The sequence below is a fragment of the Diceros bicornis genome, chromosome 13 (assembly GCF_020826845.1).
Source record: "Diceros bicornis minor isolate mBicDic1 chromosome 13, mDicBic1.mat.cur, whole genome shotgun sequence".
NCBI lineage: Eukaryota > Metazoa > Chordata > Mammalia > Perissodactyla > Rhinocerotidae > Diceros > Diceros bicornis.
In genome coordinates this window covers 26,373,344-26,391,090 of record NC_080752.1, presented here as the reverse complement: position 1 = coordinate 26,391,090, position 17,747 = coordinate 26,373,344, and the positions used below count along the sequence as shown (strand labels likewise).

General features: G+C 50.9%; 1 protein-coding gene across 2 annotated transcripts in view; it reads left to right on the top strand.

Moving 5' to 3' along the window:
- The window catches only part of ACOT7 (acyl-CoA thioesterase 7), a 119,251-nt gene that overhangs the window by 62,972 nt on the left and 38,532 nt on the right, over positions 1 to 17,747 (top strand). For both annotated transcript variants that reach the window (XM_058552769.1, XM_058552768.1), the window contains one exon: positions 1,095 to 1,181. In XM_058552769.1, the coding sequence (XP_058408752.1) occupies positions 1,095 to 1,181 (87 nt within the window). The remainder of the gene's footprint in view (positions 1 to 1,094; positions 1,182 to 17,747) is intronic.

The window sequence follows — 17,747 nt, the reverse complement described above, 5'->3', positions numbered from 1 at the left end:
GAGTGATGCTTAGGAGACCCCAGGCACCGGCCTCTGGGTCGGGACGGCCCTCATGCCGCCAGCTCTCAGCTGCTGAGTGACAGTGCTTCTTGCACAGACTTCTCTAAGCGAAATACAGAAAGAACCTTTCTCCATCTGCGCTGTGTCCCAGTCATTCGGTGGCCGGTGGGCTGGCTTGCAGCTCGGTTTTGCTGGGGCAGGAATAGGCCACTCTGTCTGAGCACCAGCTGTCCCAGCAGGAAACAAATGAGCGTGACCCCTGCCCGGAAGGCTTTGGGAAGGTAGAAGCGTGCACAGCGGCGGAGTCTGCTCGGAAGACCCTACGTTGGTCTACCCCTGACAGAAGAGTCAGTGTTGAGGTATAATGTCTGCCTTCTGGAGACACGGCTTTATTTCATCTTTTTTTTTTTTTAATGCAGCCTCTTATAGATATTTCAGCAGCACGTTGTGTGAGTGGGGGACAGCCTGAGGGACTGTGCTCTGGGAGGTGAATGCAGGGGCCAAGAGGGCTGGCCTGGTGGGAGGGAAAAGCCGACAGGCCTTTGGTGCTGTGTCTTCCTGGGCCCCGTCAGGGCCTGAGGGCTGGCTGAGTCCCAAGGTGGAGTCCACGGAGGCTGAATCTGCAGGTTCTCTCTCAGCTTCTGAGTCTCCAGCTGCCATTGTGTTTAATGAAGTGTCAATTTAAACTTTTGAGAGGTTGCATAATAAATTACTGAAATATTGTCAGAGCCTGTTTATAAAATTGAGAATGAAAGTCAGACAGGAGACTGTATCCTGGGAGCTTGTGGCCTCGAGGTCTTTAGTGGCTGCCCGTGGGCCAGGGCAGGCCTTTCGGGGGACGCTGACGTCCCCAGGGAGTAACAATGGTCTGACCCACGAACAGAGTGGCGAATTAATCCTCGAAAGCCTCCCTCTTCCCCGACTGGAGCCTGTTTCGAGACCCTAGTTTTCCTTAGAGAAGTCCTCTCGAAGTTGATGGCGGTTGGACGCTGTCGGTGCCCGTGCGGACGTCGGGGCAGCGTCAGCGCTGGCAGACCGTTCAGCTGTGGGATCCAGATGTCCCGGGGCCTAATCTCTCTCCTTTGCAATTCCAGAGCCTAACACGGTCAGCTACAGCCAGTCCAGCTTGATCCATCTGGTGGGGCCTTCGGACTGCACGCTGCACGGCTTTGTGCACGGAGGTAAGAAACAAGTGGCTCTCGCTCCTCCCTGTGCCTTCACTGGCTCCTCATCAGCCCCAGGAAGCCATGCTCCCATCTGACCCGGTGTAGACTCTCGTGTTTAATGAAGTAGAAATTTACACTTTTAAGAGGTTGCATAATAAATTTCTTTTTTTTTTTTTATTTTATTTTTTTATTTTTATTTATTTTTATTTATTTTTAAAGATTTTATTTATTTATTTTTCCCCCCAAAGCCCCAGTAGATAGTTGTGTGCCATAGCTGCACATCCTTCTAGTTGCTGTATGTGGGACGCGGCCTCAGCATGGCCGGAGAAGCAGCGCGTCGGTGAGAGCCCGGGATCCGAACCCGGGTCGCCAGCAGTGGAGCGCGCTCACTTAACCACTAAGCCACGGGGCCGGCCCCATAATAAATTTCTGAAATACTGTCGGCACCTGTTTTTAAAATTGGAAAGGAAAGTCATATGGATGACAGTCCTAACAGAGAGTCACACGCAACCCTAGGAGCTTGAAGCCACGAGGTGTTTAGTTGCTGCCCATGGGCCAGGGCTGGGCCTTTTGGGGGACGCTGACGTCCCCAGGGAGTCATAACAGTGTGACCCACTATCAGATTGGCTACTTAAAAATGGTTTTGCCTCTGATGTTTGCATTTATTTCTTCTTTTGGTCAGATTCCACTTAAACAGCAGGCCTTGAAGTTCCTAGCTCGGGAAGCATGGCTGGAACACATGAGGACTTAGCTCCAGGTTCATAGAGGGACACTTTTTACTATGATAGTGTGTAGTTATTTATTTATTTATTTTTTTGTGAGGAAGATCAGCCCTGTGCTAACATCTGCCAATCCTCCTCTTTTTTTTGCTGAGGAAGACTGGCCCCTGGGCTAACATCCGTGCCCATCTTCCTCCACTTTATATGGGACGCTGCCACAGCATGGCTTGCTAAGTGGTGCGTCGGTGCATGCCCGGGGTCCGAACTGGTGAACCCCGGGCCGCCGTAGTGGAGCACGCGCACTTAACCGCTTGCGCCACTGGGCTGGCCCCCAATAGTGTGTAGTTATTTTTTTGTGACTTAGGGAAAATATAAGTAGCACATCAGATCCATAATTTAGTGAATATTATCATCTCAGATAAGGTTAAAGTAAACTTTAAAAAAAACAAGTTGATTTAAAGAAAAACATAAGAGGAAAAGTCATTAAGTGGTATAGACAATAGCAGAGGTTGTGACGGTGGTATGTGGGTGACGGAAGTGTGGGCACCACTGCTCTGGGTGTACCAAGCTATTCATCATTCCCCAGGCATAACAGGCACTTGCACGATGCCATTCGTGCTCTCATTTCCAATTGCTTGGAATGCCAAGCTCTCATTTCTTTTCTACTCAGAAAACTCCCATTCATCCTTCAAAACCCTGCTCAAATGGTACCAGTCTGTGTAGGGTTACATTGATATTTCTACTAGGAGTTGCCTCAGGAGCAGGGCTAAATCTTATGCTTTGTATTGGCATCAGAGCCTCACTCAGACTCCAAGGGGCACTTTGCAGATGCTTGTACCATGAACAAGGGGCACAGGTCATGTTCAGGTTGAGAAGCTTGGGATAATGGGGCCTGGGCCTGTCGGAATCAGAGAGTGGGTCCTGATTTGAGATATATTTTTAAAGGTTGTTTCTTTTTTTTAACTGATCCTCTTCTGTGTATTTCTTTTTTCAATTTTATGATTGTTTTCCTCTTTCACTAAATGCTGGCTGTAGTGCCTCTAGATCTGATTAACTTGGGTCCTACTCAAGGGAAGCCTACTTTATAACAAATGGTATTTTCTAGGCTCGCAAGTATGTGACAATCGGAGTGTCTTTCTACCCTGAGGATAGCTGTGGCCTCCTAAGCCTTTCATGTCTCCCCTTCCTTACCAGCCCGCATGTCTCCACCCCTTGTATTGCAGGTAGCAGCAGCCTCCTGGAAGTGGGGGGGTACCCCCTTTTCTGAGCCTAACCATCTGAAGCACAGGCTTCTCTAACCACTGATAATTGTCTTTGATCCTCATAGAGCTCCATTCTACCTGATTTGTGAAACTCTATGCTGTGAACTTTTGCTTATTTCATCTACATGTTGCAAGTTCAGTAATGTGGCATTTCTGTCGTCAAAAGTCCACACTCCTAAGTCCAGTCTTCTTTTGTCACGTGCTGAAAGGCATCAGCAAAGTGCAAGGAGTGCGGGTTGTTGAAAATCCCCTGGAAATCTGCCGTGTGTCATGTTTGTGTGCGGAGCCTGAGCTGCTTCATTCGATACAGGCACATTTTTTAATGTGTGTTTAAGAAGTGTTTATAGTGGCTTTATAATATTTAATGCCTATTTTCATAGGGGTTTTGTGCCTATGATTTGAAAAAACATGCCTAATAATTTTACCAAACCTAATCAGCTCTTAGAGCGCCTGGTAACTCACCAGGATCTGATGAACGGAATAAACCCCGTGCTGGAAACAACCGAGAAGTGTGATTTTATTCTATTTCCCTATAGAGAGAATACTGTTGGCAAGAGTGGTATCTAAAATCACCGGAATCCAAGTCTTCTCTAAACTGTAATTCAGTAGATGCCAATTGCAGGAGAAAATGGTGAACTGAGATGGATGCTAATTTGGCTTTCATTCAGTAATTCTATACTGTATGTGTCTTTGAGACGCTACCCCCCAGCCCATTTCCTGTGATGTTTTACTTGTGGGGTAGTCTTTTTTTTTTTTTTGCGAGGAAGATCAGCCCTGAGCTAACATCTGTCGCCAGTCCCCCTCTTTTTGCTGAGGAAGACTGGCCCTGGGCTAACATCCGTGCCCATCCTCCTCCACTTTATACAGGCTGCCGCCACAGCATGGCTTGACAAGTGGTGCGTCAGTGTGCGCCCGGGATCTGAATCCTGGGCCGCTGCAGCGGAGAACGAACAGTTCTCCGCTATGCCACCGGGCTGGCCCCTGGGGTAGTCTTGATCTTGAGGACTAGCTCCTACCCCGCCTCTTAAAAAACACACACACCACACAGATGTTGGCAACGCTGAACTGGTGAAAGATATATGGGAAGGGTTGAAGATTACAGTGGAATCCAGGACTCCAGTCGGCCGCCAGGTCATTTCTCCTTTCCTGGGTGCGTGGGCAGAACCTCCGATCATTCATGAGAGCCATAGAAGAGAGGCAGGGAGTAAACACGGGGCTGCAGAGGACACTCTGTGACCCGCCAGGAAGGAGGAGTGGCCGCATCTCTGTGGTTTTGAATTTAAGGGCCTCTGTGCCGAAGCGCTAGCCTGGCTTTTGGCTTCTGCCTTCCCTGAGTCCTGTGTGAATCAATATAGGTCTTCCCTTCCACCTCCTGAAAGTGCTGGGATCTCAGTCCAAAAAAGGCCTTTTTCTCTCTGTTCTCCTCTCCCCCATCCCTCCCGCATTGTTGGTTGTACAACCTGAAGGGGGACCCAGCAGAGATCTGTGGGGGTGTTTAGGTTCATACAACAATCAAGACCTTTTTATAAACTCACCTGGACATCCATCCTTGATGAAAACACTCAGTAAGAATAAGAATTGATGGTACTTTCTAACATGATGAAATGCAGGTACCTGAGCTCTAAAGTGAGCATCTTGCTCAAAGGGGGAGCTCAGAGGACCTTCCCCTGAGGTCAGGAATAAGGCAAAGGTGCCTACTCCCTCACTCCCAGTTAACATCATTTTGGAGATTTTAGCCGCTGCAGTTAAACAGGAGGAAAAAATTAGACACAGGAATTGGCAGAAAAGAAGTAAAGCTATCTGTCTCTGCAGATGGCACAGTAACATACCTGGACGACCCAAGAGATCCAGTGATAAAAATAACTCAAATAATTAAAGAACTCTGTTAGGTAGCGGCATATAAAATGAATAATAATATGAAAATCGCCTGAAATAGAGAAAGTGCTTTTCATTGTTTTTGTTTGCAAGTATGTTCGTTTCCTGAGGTGTTTTTTCTGTGTTGATGGATTTTAACTATATCATGAAACATCACTTTTTAGTAATTTGGTAAAAAAGTGGTGTTTGGTTTTGTGTCTGTTTGTTTGATTCATCTCCTTAAAGGTCTTGTTCTCTTTCTGTTGGGTCCTGAGATGTTCTTTGCTCTGATTTCTTTCCTCTGGGACTCCCCTCGCCCGGCCCTGGCCCGTCGCTGTTTCTCTCCGGATTCTTCAGCCCGAGAGGGGGACTCGCTGCTCTTGACCTGCCAGGCGGTGGAAGGAGACATGCTCCCCAATGCAGCACCGCTGTGGCCAGACCTTGGATGGGGGAGAGTTCCTGGGGGTCAGCTTGGGGCCCCACTTGGGGCAGACTCCAGAGGAGTCTTCAGTGTGAATTCTTCACTTCTGAACTTTCAGTGGCCTTGGATTTTTTTTTGGCACTTTTTTATTTTTAAATTAATTATTTTAAACCAAAAGTATTCTGTGGAAATGGTCCAAAATGGCTTCTGACAAAACACAGCTACCCCGTGTCCTCCCTTCGCTCCGCATTCCACTCCCAGCAGCTTCAGCTGCTGCTTCCAGTGCATGACTCAGTGTTCCCACGTGTCTGCCGGCTCCTCGGTTTCAGGCTGATGCGTCTGTAAGTACCGCTCAGGGCTGAGCCGAGTAGAGTACTGTGAGCGCGTCGCTTGTGCAGCTCTGTTACTGCGGTAGCTCATTACTGCCTCGTTTTCCACTTACTTTGAGTGGATCCACCCAAGTCATTGGATCCATCCAAGTCATTCCCACCCTCAGCAGCTCTGTAAAATGCTGCTCGATACCGCTGGCCTGCCAGATAACTGCTCAGTGCTAGTATTTCCCTGGAGATATCCACCCTCTGTCCTTCTCAAACTGGACTGCTCGTTCCCTGCTCTAAACTGCTCTCCTGGGACGTCCTTTGCCTCTCACTGGGTTGGGTGCCCTGATTCATGGATCTTTGATTTTTCTCTTTGCTAGTCCTGGTGGAACACATCCTCCAGTGGCTTCCTATGAAAGGTAATATATTACCCAGGATAAAGGCTCAGCTGCTGTGATGAGGCCCCAGTCAGCAGTGGCTTCAACAAGAAAGATCTTGTTTCTGATGTAAGGATGCAGTTGTAAGAGGTCCACAGCTGATCTGGCAGCTCCATGGTACTGGGGAGCCAGGCTCCTTCTGCCGTGTTCTGCTGTCCCTGGGGGCTGCCCTCTTTGTGTGGTGCACAATGGAACATCACTGCATCAGTGTTCCAGCCCAAAAGACTATGGAGGGCACACCCAGGATTCTGCATGCACCACTTTGCTGTGATGCCATTGGCCCGATGTAGTGACACGGCCACATCTGCTGGCTGGGGCTGCTGGGCAGATGTGTCTGGAGTTACTATAGAAGAAAGTGAGAGCTAATGTGAGGGGATATTCACTGTCATGGAGTGCAAGGGTGGTTTTTCTGAACTTTGCTTGTGTGAAAACGTTTCCTGGCTGGTATGGCATTCTGCCCGCAGGGCTGAGAGACATTACTGCATCATCTTCCAGCTTCTGAGGTTTCTGTTCAGAAACCCAGGGACTGTAGATTCTCTCCCTCGCTCTGTGGCCACACCTCTCCCCGTCCCTCTAACCTGATCTTCACTCCTCATTCTAGCCTCTAGTCCCAGGGCCCATCCCTGACCGTCCAGGTTCTGAACAACAAATAGCATGGCTTGCAGTTTCTGAGTGTTTCCCCACCCCCACTCTACTGCACTGCTGCTTAGTGCTGCGGGCAACAAGACTTCCCTCCAGAGTCACTGCTCTATGTTGCTGGGCCCTACCTCAGTGTTTCTGAGCACCCTACGTATTCACAGGTCTGGGAGGGGCCTGAGACCCTGCATTTCTACCAAGTGTCCCTGGGATGCTGGTACTGCTGGTCTGGGGATCACACCACTGCTCCTGAGAATAGTCGCTGCTACATGTGTTTCGGATCTGATTTCTGCAGCTCTGGGACCGCCCCGTCCAGGCACACAGTCTTAGCAGATGGTCTTACCTCTTATGTTATTAAGAAATTCGAGTCGCATCCATGGCGAGCTTTCTGAGACTTTCTTTCTGTATCTCAGAGCTTCTTCCTCTGCTGCTGTCTCTCCCTTCCTCCTTTTTCATAGAGTTGGCCCCTCGTTTGGGCTTTGGACCCTTTTCTCACTCTCTTCTAGGTTTTTGCCCACTTGGCCAGCCCATCCTTCATATCGAGTTATTAGTTCTCTCCTCTGGCACAAGTTAAGGTCATGGTGTGGGTCTCTTTACTTTCCCAAGAGGTTGTCAGCCCGTGGTCTCATCCTTGCTGCCCACTAGGATCATGGGGGCACTCAAAAATACAGATTACCCGCCCTCCCCAGACCAATTGGCCCAGACACCATGGGGAGGCCCAGGTGATTCTGATGGACAGCCTGGGTTTGGAACAGCTACTATAAATGTTTGACCCTGGAAAAGAGGACACAGCTGGGGAACAGTGAACCTTACTGGAATCTAATGCCCACAGAGTGTATTTCCCTCCTAAAAATATTTCCCAACTCTGAAATCTCTCTTGTTTTCTCTCAGACATCCTTAAGTAAGCAGCCCCAGCCCTTTTTCATGCTGACTGTTTACAAAGCTGGAGGACAAGAACCTTGTTCCTACGGTTGATGACTGTTGTCCTCTTCTAATTACTCCATGAAAGCCCCCAAAAACTGGGAAAGGAAGGGAGCTTAGAAACTTTTAGTGAAGGAATGAAAGTCAGGGCAGCGGCAGCTCTGTTCTGGGTGGTCAGCTCCGGGACCACTTTGGTCAGAGGACCCGGGCCTGGCTGGCCCCCCAGCACCTCGCACACCGTGGGAAGCTTACGTCAGTCTCTTCTTCTCAGCCCAGAGGTGGACCCTGTTGGGCCCTTGTCCCAGGACCCATGTTGGCTGTTCTGGTTGCTTCTCCAGGTCCTGAACAGATCTTCAGAGCCTGAGAGGAATGGAAGTGGGGCTTCTCTGTTTTAGACAAGAGCCATGTGTTAATGACCACAGTTGGTTCTGAGTAAAAACTACCCCTGCTCAGAGGTGGTGGTCAATGCAGGGACATGTGGCAGTGAATTGGGGCTACAACAGTCTCCTAAACATGTCTGTCCCTCAGCAGTTGTCTGGTGCCTGTTGAAAACACAGACTCCTAGGCCCTTCTCCTGGAGGGTTTCATGGAGCAGGGCCTGTTTCCTTAATACTGAGGGTCCCAGGGGGTCCTGATGGTTCAGGCCCTTAGAAACGCATGGCTAGAGTGCTTTTGTCTCAACAAATGCAGCAACTATGTCCTCACACCCCATTACCTTGACCCCTCAAGAGCATTGGACACACTGACCTCAGGTTTCCTGCACTCACACTCTGAATCCACGGTCCTTCCACACTGTGGTGGCATCAGAGCGGCTTGGTGGAGACACAGGTGCTGGGCCCCTCCCCGAGACGCCTTCAGTAAGGCGGGTGGGCCCAGGCGTCTGCATGTGGCATGCTTCCCAGCTGGTTCTCCCACACCCAGGGCGAGGACTTCCAGTGGGTCTCCTGAATCTTGAATCGTTCCTTTCACCTGTGCCCTGAGTGTGGGTGTTCTCCCAAGTCTGTCTTGGGCCTTCTTCTCCTCCCTCGCTCCATCTTTTCTCCCTGTGACTCACCCAGCCCTGTGGTCTCTGTGGCCTCCTCCATGTGGCACCGACAGATTGTTTACATCCCGCTCCAGTGTCCTCACCAGGCTCCAGCGGCCCGGGGGCATCTTCCCTGAGACAATGGCCTGTGGCCCTGATCTTTCTCTTGATTCCCCACCTGCCCCTTCTTCTCAGAACTTCTGAAGCTGTTGTGTCAGTGGCACGCCCGGTACTGTGCACTGCGGCTGCCTAACTTAACCTCCCTGGGCCTTAGAGTTTCTTTTTCTTAAATGAGATAACACCTAACTTAACCTCCCTGGGCCTTAGAGTTTCTTTTTCTTAAATGAGATAACACAGGGAAAGCAACCGGCATGTAGGGAGTACTTAATAAAGGTTGGTTATTGTTACCATTCTGATTTTATTTACTATGTTAGTTTTATTCATTACTGACACAGAGAGAGAGAACGTTCTACTCCACGGAGAACACATGCTTTTTCTACCATCCAGGGGGGCATTTATAAAATATGATCATGTATGTGACTACAAAGAGCATTTTAATTATAAATTCCCCGTTGTGGGCCCCATTAAGCCTAAGCCTCCATAACAAGAACGTAACCAGCTAGACGATAAGAAACACTCCTCCAGATAACTTCTGGTCAAAGAAAAAGTAAAGTCCAGACTTCTAAATTATCTAGAAAATAATGAAAAGGGGAATGTTTCTTATCAAAATCAGGGGTATGGCTAAAGATGTTCTCAGAGAAAAAGTGGGTAACTTGGATCTTGTGTTACTTAAAAAGAAAAGTTAAAAATACCTAAGTCTTGAAATTGGAAAAAGAGTAACAAAATCCACCCACGGAAAGGAGGAAGGAGCGGGCCTGACTTTGCATTCCTGTCTTTGGACCCAGGCCCCTGCTGTCCCATGGCTGCGCACTGTCCCCACCCTGGTCCCCCTCCAAATCTTCATGACCAGAGAACCTGTGCATTTTGAGCCATCAGAGCACTTTCCACCTGTCTCGTCCCTCTGGCAGTTACCAGGTCCTGGGGCCCCCACACCTCTGGGGTCTCCCCTCCCTGATCTGCCCCAGACAGCCAGGTCAGTCTTGACAAAGCACAGCTCTGCAGCTCTGCAACCATGGCCTCCCTGCCGCCTCCAGGGTGCATCCAGCCTCGTGGCTCCCGGCCCCTTCACTCACCTGTGACTTTCTTCCCTTAAACATGCCTCGTGCTTTTCTGCCTCCATGTCCTTGTTCCTCCTGTTCTTCCCACCTCCACCCATTTCTGCCTGCCCAGACCAAATCCTGTCTCCTCCCCCTGCTCCTGGAGCCCCTCCCTCCCCAGGCCAGGCACCCTCCCCTCCATGTGCGCCATAGCACGTTACTGTTCCCATCTTCCGTTACTGTTCCCCTATTCCTCACTTTAGCCTTTCTGCCCGTTATAATAGTTGTGGTAATCTCAGGGATTCATTTCCTGCAGATCATGGCCTTTCTTATCCTTACTTGCCTCTCTCCCACAGTGCTTTGCAGAGCACCTTGTGCATAGAAGGAACTTGATGAATGTCCATTGATGAATGAAAGAAATCATTTGGAGAGATGGTTTGAGTTGATGCTGGCAGGTGGCTGTGTCCTGAGCTGTTGGCAGCTGTGGCTCTGATGTCCTTAGATCAGGCTGCCAGGTTGGGCCCAGGTTGGCGGGCAGGGCGCCTTTCCCACTTGTAGGACCAGCTCTGCCTCGTACTTCACAGCGCCCTGCGGGGGCCGCGCTTCTGCAGGGGAACCCATGCTTGTCTGCCTCACGCTGCCCTGGCCCTTGGTTCAGGTGTGAGGTGGTCACTGACCACTAAACTGGGTTGATTCTGCCTCGGCTGCCGAGGCCAGGGACCTGGTCGGTCTCAATCCCGTCTGCACCCCCCGGTCATGTCAGGGCAGTGTGAACGTGACACAGTGGGTGAGCCTGACGTTGAATGGCTCTGGGGTGAGCTCAGGGTGCAGTTGTTTTCTATACTGTGCTGTTGTGAGTCTACAGATAAGTATCTCAGTAAGGACCTCCCCACCCCCAGCTCTAATGAGCTAAGAGGGTCTGGGGGAAGTGCTGGCCCTGCCGGGGGGCCCGAGTTCCAGGGCAGCCCTGCTGACCCAGCAGGGCTCCCTGGCTCTGCCGTTCACTCGCTTAGGAAAAAGAATAACGGGATAGGGACTGTCGTCAGTCAGGTCACCCACTTGTCACACTGTCCTTGGTCCCCTCAGGGCAGCAACTGGAGGCCAGTCCTCTCCTCCCTCTCAGAGAGGTCTCTCTGGCCCCAGCTTTGCTCCCACACCTCCCCTCCCCCTTTCAGCTCAGTGCCTTGGAGAGTGTCTGCACTCGGTCCCTCCTGTCCCTCTCATCGTCCTCTCTGAAACCTGCTCCAAACGCTTCCCTGCTGTCACTGTCCCAGTGGGCAGGTCTCAGTGCTCACAGTTCATCCAGCCTTTCCTTAACCTCCTTCCTGAGGCCCAGGGATTGCCCACTGCTGCCCCTCTGGTCCCCATGCCATTCCCGCTCACCCTTCCTGCCTGCGTCAGTGCCTTGGGGCCCATCCCTGCACCCTGCACTCCCCTCTCCGTGACTCATCAGGTCTCATGCCGCCCTAGGCTGGTGGCTCCCGTGTTTATAACTCCAGCTGAACCTCTCCCCTGGACTCTAGCCATCTCCTCAGGACCTCCCTGGGATGGCTGACAGGCCTCTCCAATTTGGTCTCAGACATGTAGCTCCTTGGCTCCCCCGACCCTGTTCCTCCCAGCCTTCCCTCTGTAGTGGCAGCCAGACTATCCTGGTTGTCAAGCCAGCATTACCGCGGTCATCCATGACTCGGCTCTCTCATGTAGACGCTCCATCTCATCTGTCAGCCAGTCTTTTGGGCTCCACCTTCAAAACATATCAGACACCTCTCCCGTCACCTCAGGGTCTACCCATTACCATTGAAATGGCCTCTTACCTAGTCTCCCGACTTCCCTGATGGTCTCTTCTCAACATAGCAGCCTCGCTGGTCCTTTTAGAGCAGAAGTCAGATCAAGCCGTGCCTGCTTAGAACCCTGCAGTGGCTCCTGTCTCACACCACGTAGAAGCCTAGTATTTTTATTTGTGCCCTTTCTTTCCTTCAATTGGCCCTCCAGGATCTTGTCTTCCCATGTGCCTCCCCCTCCACCTTACCATCCTCTCCCGTCCTCTCCCCTTGCTCCTGCTCCTCACTGTTCCCAGGACTCACGGGGTACACCTGTGTCTGTGGGCTTTGCACCTGCTGTTCCCTCTTCCTGGGCTGCTCTTCCTTCCCCCTGCCTGGGTTGTGGTCCCCCAGACAACTGCACAGCTGCCTTTCTTTTTCTTCAGGTCTCTGGGGAAATGGCGGCCTTTCCTGACTGCCCTATATAACATAGACCCATCCCCTGACCGTGCTTCTGTCTTGCTCCAAAGCACTTACCACCACCTGACAGATGCTTTCGCCTTGGCTCGCCACCCCTGCCAGAATGGAAGCTCCCAGATGGGGACTTTGATCTAATGTGTTTGCTGCTGCAGCCCCAGCACTGAGAACAGGGCCTGGCATAGAGTAGATGGGCAATGTGCTGAGTGAATGAACTGGAAAGAGGGAAGGTGGTCCCTGCATGGAACTGCAGTGGGGCAATGGAGATGACAGCGGGGTCAGCCCCATCCAGAGGAGTGTTCGAAGCTGTGTGTTCACCTTGTAGGGGGAACACATGATGATGGCTTCCTAACTCACTGAACACTTACCAAGCACCTTCCCTGTGTCCATCTTTGTGCGAGGCCTGGGGACGTGGCAGAGTGTGACACAGATACCGACCCACCTGAGACATCGGAAGGCAAACCTTCTCTGACAACAGATCCTTCACACAAATGTGCAGCAGCCAAGGGGACACACATAGCTGCCTGGGGGTCCCGAGGCCAGGAAACCTGCAGCAGGAGGCAGAGGAAACAGCAGGCCCGTAGGGGGAGGGAGGCAGGGGCACACGGGTGAGAGAAGCCTGTCGGCCCAAGCAGAGGGAGTCTGGGGGGCGAGGTGTGGGGTGAGGCCTCCCGCCCTGATACTCTTGTTTGCTTGATTTTCATGGGGGCAGTTGTGAAAAAGCAGTATTTTGCACCTGTAGGAGGAACTGATTCCCTGAAGAATACAGAATAAGCACAGGTGCCTCTTTCCAGTTTTGTGATCTTGTTTAACTGGAGCCCCCGCTGCACGTCGAGCCCTTGGTCGAGGGAGAAGGAAGAAAAGGGAGGAGTAAGACATGTTTCCTACTTTGAAGAACTTCTGGTCTAGCGGGGTCAAGAGAGGAGCAAGTGAATGCTGGTTTGGGCGCCCGTTTCTTCGGTAGGAAACCGAGAGTTGTGTTAGGTGATGGCTACGTTCCTTCCAGGTCTCACTTTCTAAGGATCTTTGTTTTTGAAAACATCATTCTCAGCAGCTAAGGCTCCAAAGAGCAGCTTCATGTCCATCCAGATGGCTCTAGGGGGCAGGGCAAGAGGTGAGGGTCTGGTTACAACCCTGAAAACCGCTGATACTGTGAACTGGCTGAAACCACGGCCCCTCCCGCCCTCTTTAGCTGGCCTTCAGAGGGCCCTGCTGACACCTGTCCCAGGAACTGGCTTCCTCCTGCCCATGCTGGACCTCTCAGCAGCCTCCTCCAGCTGGGACATGTGTGGTTTTGAGTCCCTGCTGGCCAGCAGTCCTCCCTCTTCTTCCAGAAATGCAAAACATTTTGCTTGAGAAACGGGGTCAGCCATACAGCATGAGAACGTCCTTATCTGCAAATGTACGGGCATCTTTTGGTTTTCATGCCATGTTAATCTGCTTTGCTTCCTCTTTAGCTGCATTCCTTAGGGACACACGTGGCCGACGTCCTCTAACAGCATCTTTCCTGCCGACATCATGAACATGTAATTCTTAAGTATTAGCCTTCATTCCTGACTTCAGTCTAGACTCCAGAGAGGAAACTGACACCCACGAGAATGGATCTTGGCCTTCAAAGACACGACCTGGCCTTGTGTGGGCTCCAGGCCGAGGCCACAACCTCCCCCTGGCCTGCCTTTCCCAGTGGGGAGCGGGGAGGGGGCTCGCATGTGACCACTGCACCTTCTCCCTGGGCTCCGTGGCAGTTGGGTCAGGAATCCACCAACAGCAGTAAGCAGATTTAATTGTGACCTTCTCAAGTCCCTGACACAGAGTGTGAGGAATAAAATACGGCGGAGCAGCCCTTTTCCCTGGTTCCCTGGCTCTGTGATGCTCTGGGCATATGGGAGCCACAGTTCAGCTGTGCCAGAGGCCTCTGCCAGAGTTCCCACTTTTGACATTTTGACATTAGAAACCCGACATCTTTACTACACCGTGCATTAATTGCCAAAAATAACCCTTATTAATTACCTTAATTCATATTCCTCCGCCCATGGTCCTGGTTCACAGAGGTGCCTGCAGGTATGTTTGGAACTAGGGAGGGAGAAGCCAGACTGTCTTGGGAGGCTGTCACTCACCTGGCTCTTAGAATAACCCCTTATAATTTCAAAAGGGTGGGCTAGTTAAAATAAGATGAACTTACTATCGTTTTCTTAATATAGGAGGCTGGCACCCACACTCGTCAGTTGGGATTAAATATAGAAATGGGGGCATTGCAAATCGCCACCCACAGTGTAGTCAGCGGCACCGGCTCAGAGCTGCTAACTGCTGCTCTGGGTTTCTAGGCAGGCGTGACCCAGTCAGGCAGTCGGGCCTGGGAAAATAACATTAAGCTGCTATTTTTAAGCCCGTCAACATGTTGTCGATACTTCAAAAAAACCTATAAGCAGTTAAATGTTAGATTCAAAAATATCTTTGGTACCCGATGTTTATCTATATGTTAGTGGCCAAGCAAGTCTTATTTTTTTCCTTCCTGAACTGAATGCAGGCTCCAAGGACAGCAGATCCTACGATTTTGTTGTCACTTTTTAAATGACGAACCTTGGGTGATAGGGACAGCACACGACAGACTGTAATTTGCCAAAGTTATCTTCCCGTCGTCGGCAGCACCTATGGTACCTCAATGGGAAGAAATTGATGAGGTTTTTCAGTAGGAACTTGGAAAGAGGCATTTTTGAGAAAACTCTGGTACTTGATATTTTTAATTAAAGAGTAAAAAAGTGAAGAGGAGATGGTGCCTTCCAGTGTCAAAGAGGGCTGGTGGCTTCCTCTGGCAAGACCAAGGGTCCCACTGGGCAAAGGTAGGAGGAAGGGCAGTTACAAACCAGGCAGGTGGGTTTCTAGGTTTTTTTTTATTTAACAAAATTTACTTTTCTCAATTGACACATAGATCATAGTATATTGTGTTTACAGTCATAGACGTATTTTTCGGTAACAGTCTTTACAAACATGTCATGATGGGATGAGAATATGTGGATTTTTAAGTGTCTTACTTCTGCAAAATGAGAGTCATTTTCTCTTAGCAACAGATAACAAGAATGTCTCAGAACCACACCCACACGGTTATTTGTCCAGGGTTGCTCCTCACCAGGTCATCACACTGGTAATCAACGTTTTATTATAATCTCGGTTTTCATGACATTGATTCCCTTCCCACTAAGTAGCCGCCAGAGTCCACTTTGTACACAGGACCCCAAAGGACCACAGTTATCCTTCCCTTTTCTCCAAGCCCTCTGGAGCAACACTAAAAGGTGCATTTGTGAAAACAGACTTGAGGTTGCCAGGAGCCGCAGGCAGGTTTCCAGTGAGGTCTGTCTTCTCCAGCAGAGGTCCTGCTTCCAGCTCTGATCCCACAGCTTGTCTCAGCCACAGCAGGGGCTGGGGGCCCTCGCCTTTACAAGGCCAAACACCTGAGTTTTGGACAGAGAGTTTTTCCATGTAGTGAGCCCTAAAATCTACCTTACTGTCACTTCCCATTGACCCTACCGTGGCCTCCCCAGGAGGTACAGATTAACAGAAGGGGGCAGATGTGGTCAGAGCCCCACCCACCCCCCCAGGCCCTCTCCTGTGGAGCACACCCAGTTCTTTCCAGACCTCCGTGTCTTGCGGAGTGCTGGGATTCCTCCCCGTCCTGGTCACCTGCTGCCCGTATTAGTCACTGTTTGGTACCCGGGATAACCCCCCTATTGGAGGTGTAATCTAATCATAGACACGCATAGTGGGATCGTGCTTTACCCCCTGACCTGGACACTAGCAGTCTGTGAACTCAGTCCATGAGTCTACCTTTTCTGTTGTTTTGTGTCAGGTTTGCAGCTAATCACAATCCTCTCCCTGGGTCTCCCAGCTCAGATTTGTATGCTGGCTGTTGGAGTCGGGAGGGAGCTGTCTCTTTAAACGTCATTATCCAGCAGACATAGTAAGGTGATTTTTTGTGTGTGTGTGAGGAGATCAGCCCTGTGCTAACATCTGCCAATCCTCCTCTTTTTTTGCTGAGGAAGACTGGCCCTGGGCTAACGTCTGTGCCCATCTTCCTCCACTTTATATGGGACACCGTCACAGCATGGCTTGCCAAGCAGTGCGTCGGTGCGCGCCCGGGATCCAAACCAGCGAACCCTGGGCCACCACAGCGGAGCGCGCGCACTTAACCGCTTGCGCCACTGGGCCGGCCCCTAGTAAGGTGATTTTAAATATTGATTTGTTATCCAACAAGTCACCTGGCTCACCTAGCTTTGGGGTCTGTGGATTGGATAAGCTTGTCTTTCCTGGCCTCAAATGGACTAATTGTGAACCAGATTGTTGCCCAAATACGGGCCCTACAGCTGGGTACTGGAGCTGCTTCCTTGAGGTGATGGTGGTCTGTTAGCCGACGTTCCTCCATTCATTGATTCGTTTATTTATTCAGCAACCTTTCTGAGCGCTGTATGCCGGGTTCTGAATTGGGCAGGGACAATGAGGCATGTCCCCACCTGTGCTGGCTTCCATGTCATGTGATGCAGATGGTCTGAGGGTGCTACCGCACGGGGCTGGTGGGGGCATCTGCATCAGGAGCTCACCCAGCTGCTCGTGTCCTCCCCTGTCTGCCCTGGGCTCGGAGCCCATCCTGGCTGGCTTGCACTTTGGATCCTGCAGTATTTTTAGTAACAGTGAAGTCCCTTGTGGGATCTCTACCAGCATGTTGGATAAATGGGGCAAAACCCAGGTTTGAAGGAGCTGACTACGGTTGCTTCCAGTTATTCTTCCCTCCTTCTCTTCTCAGGACACACAAACAAGAGATTGACTGTAGGTCTGTCTGCCTTCTGAACATGAATTCCAGTGCAACTTTCCCTTCCTTTCTCACCTCCTTACCCTTGTTCCCCACCCCACCCCCCACCCCCAGGTTGTGACACCGCCTGGTGGCTCCCACACTGGGAGCTCTGGGCTGTGGCCTTCCAGCCCTGAACACTAATTTTACTGCCACCCTCACCTCTCCCCATGGTCTTGGGCTCTCTCCCATAATCGTATCTAGTTAGGAATTCCACCTCGAGTCTCACTATCATAGGACCTGGATCGAGAGGCAGCACGGTGTGGCCTCTGGTGCCCTGTGGTCAGGGGCTGATCCCACTCTACCCGGGGAGTGCTGTGCCTCCAGTTCCTGCTTTGATAGATGGAGACAGTAATGGGCCTACCTCACAGGCTGCTGTCCAGGGAGGGTCAGCATTCATTCATTCATTCATTCATTCATTCCTGCATTCAGTCTCGCTGAGAGCCTACCACAGAGCGGGCACTTGGGATACAACAGTGAACAAAGCTCCCCCTTGAGGAGCCGACCTCCTAGCACGGTGACCAGCAATGTGCTGGAGCAGAGCCTGCACCGGAGCCTCAGGAACGCCAGCTGTTGTTCTGTGTCTGGTTCGCTGCTCCCAGTGGCATCATTGCTTCTCCACGACATGTCCTTTTTTCCTCTCTCTCGTGCCAGACTTCACTGTCTCCTTTCTTCATTTTTCTCTCAAAAAATCTTGTTTGAACAATCTCTGTCTCGATTGTTCTCAGAAGGAACCTGATGTGCCTGAGTTTGCTG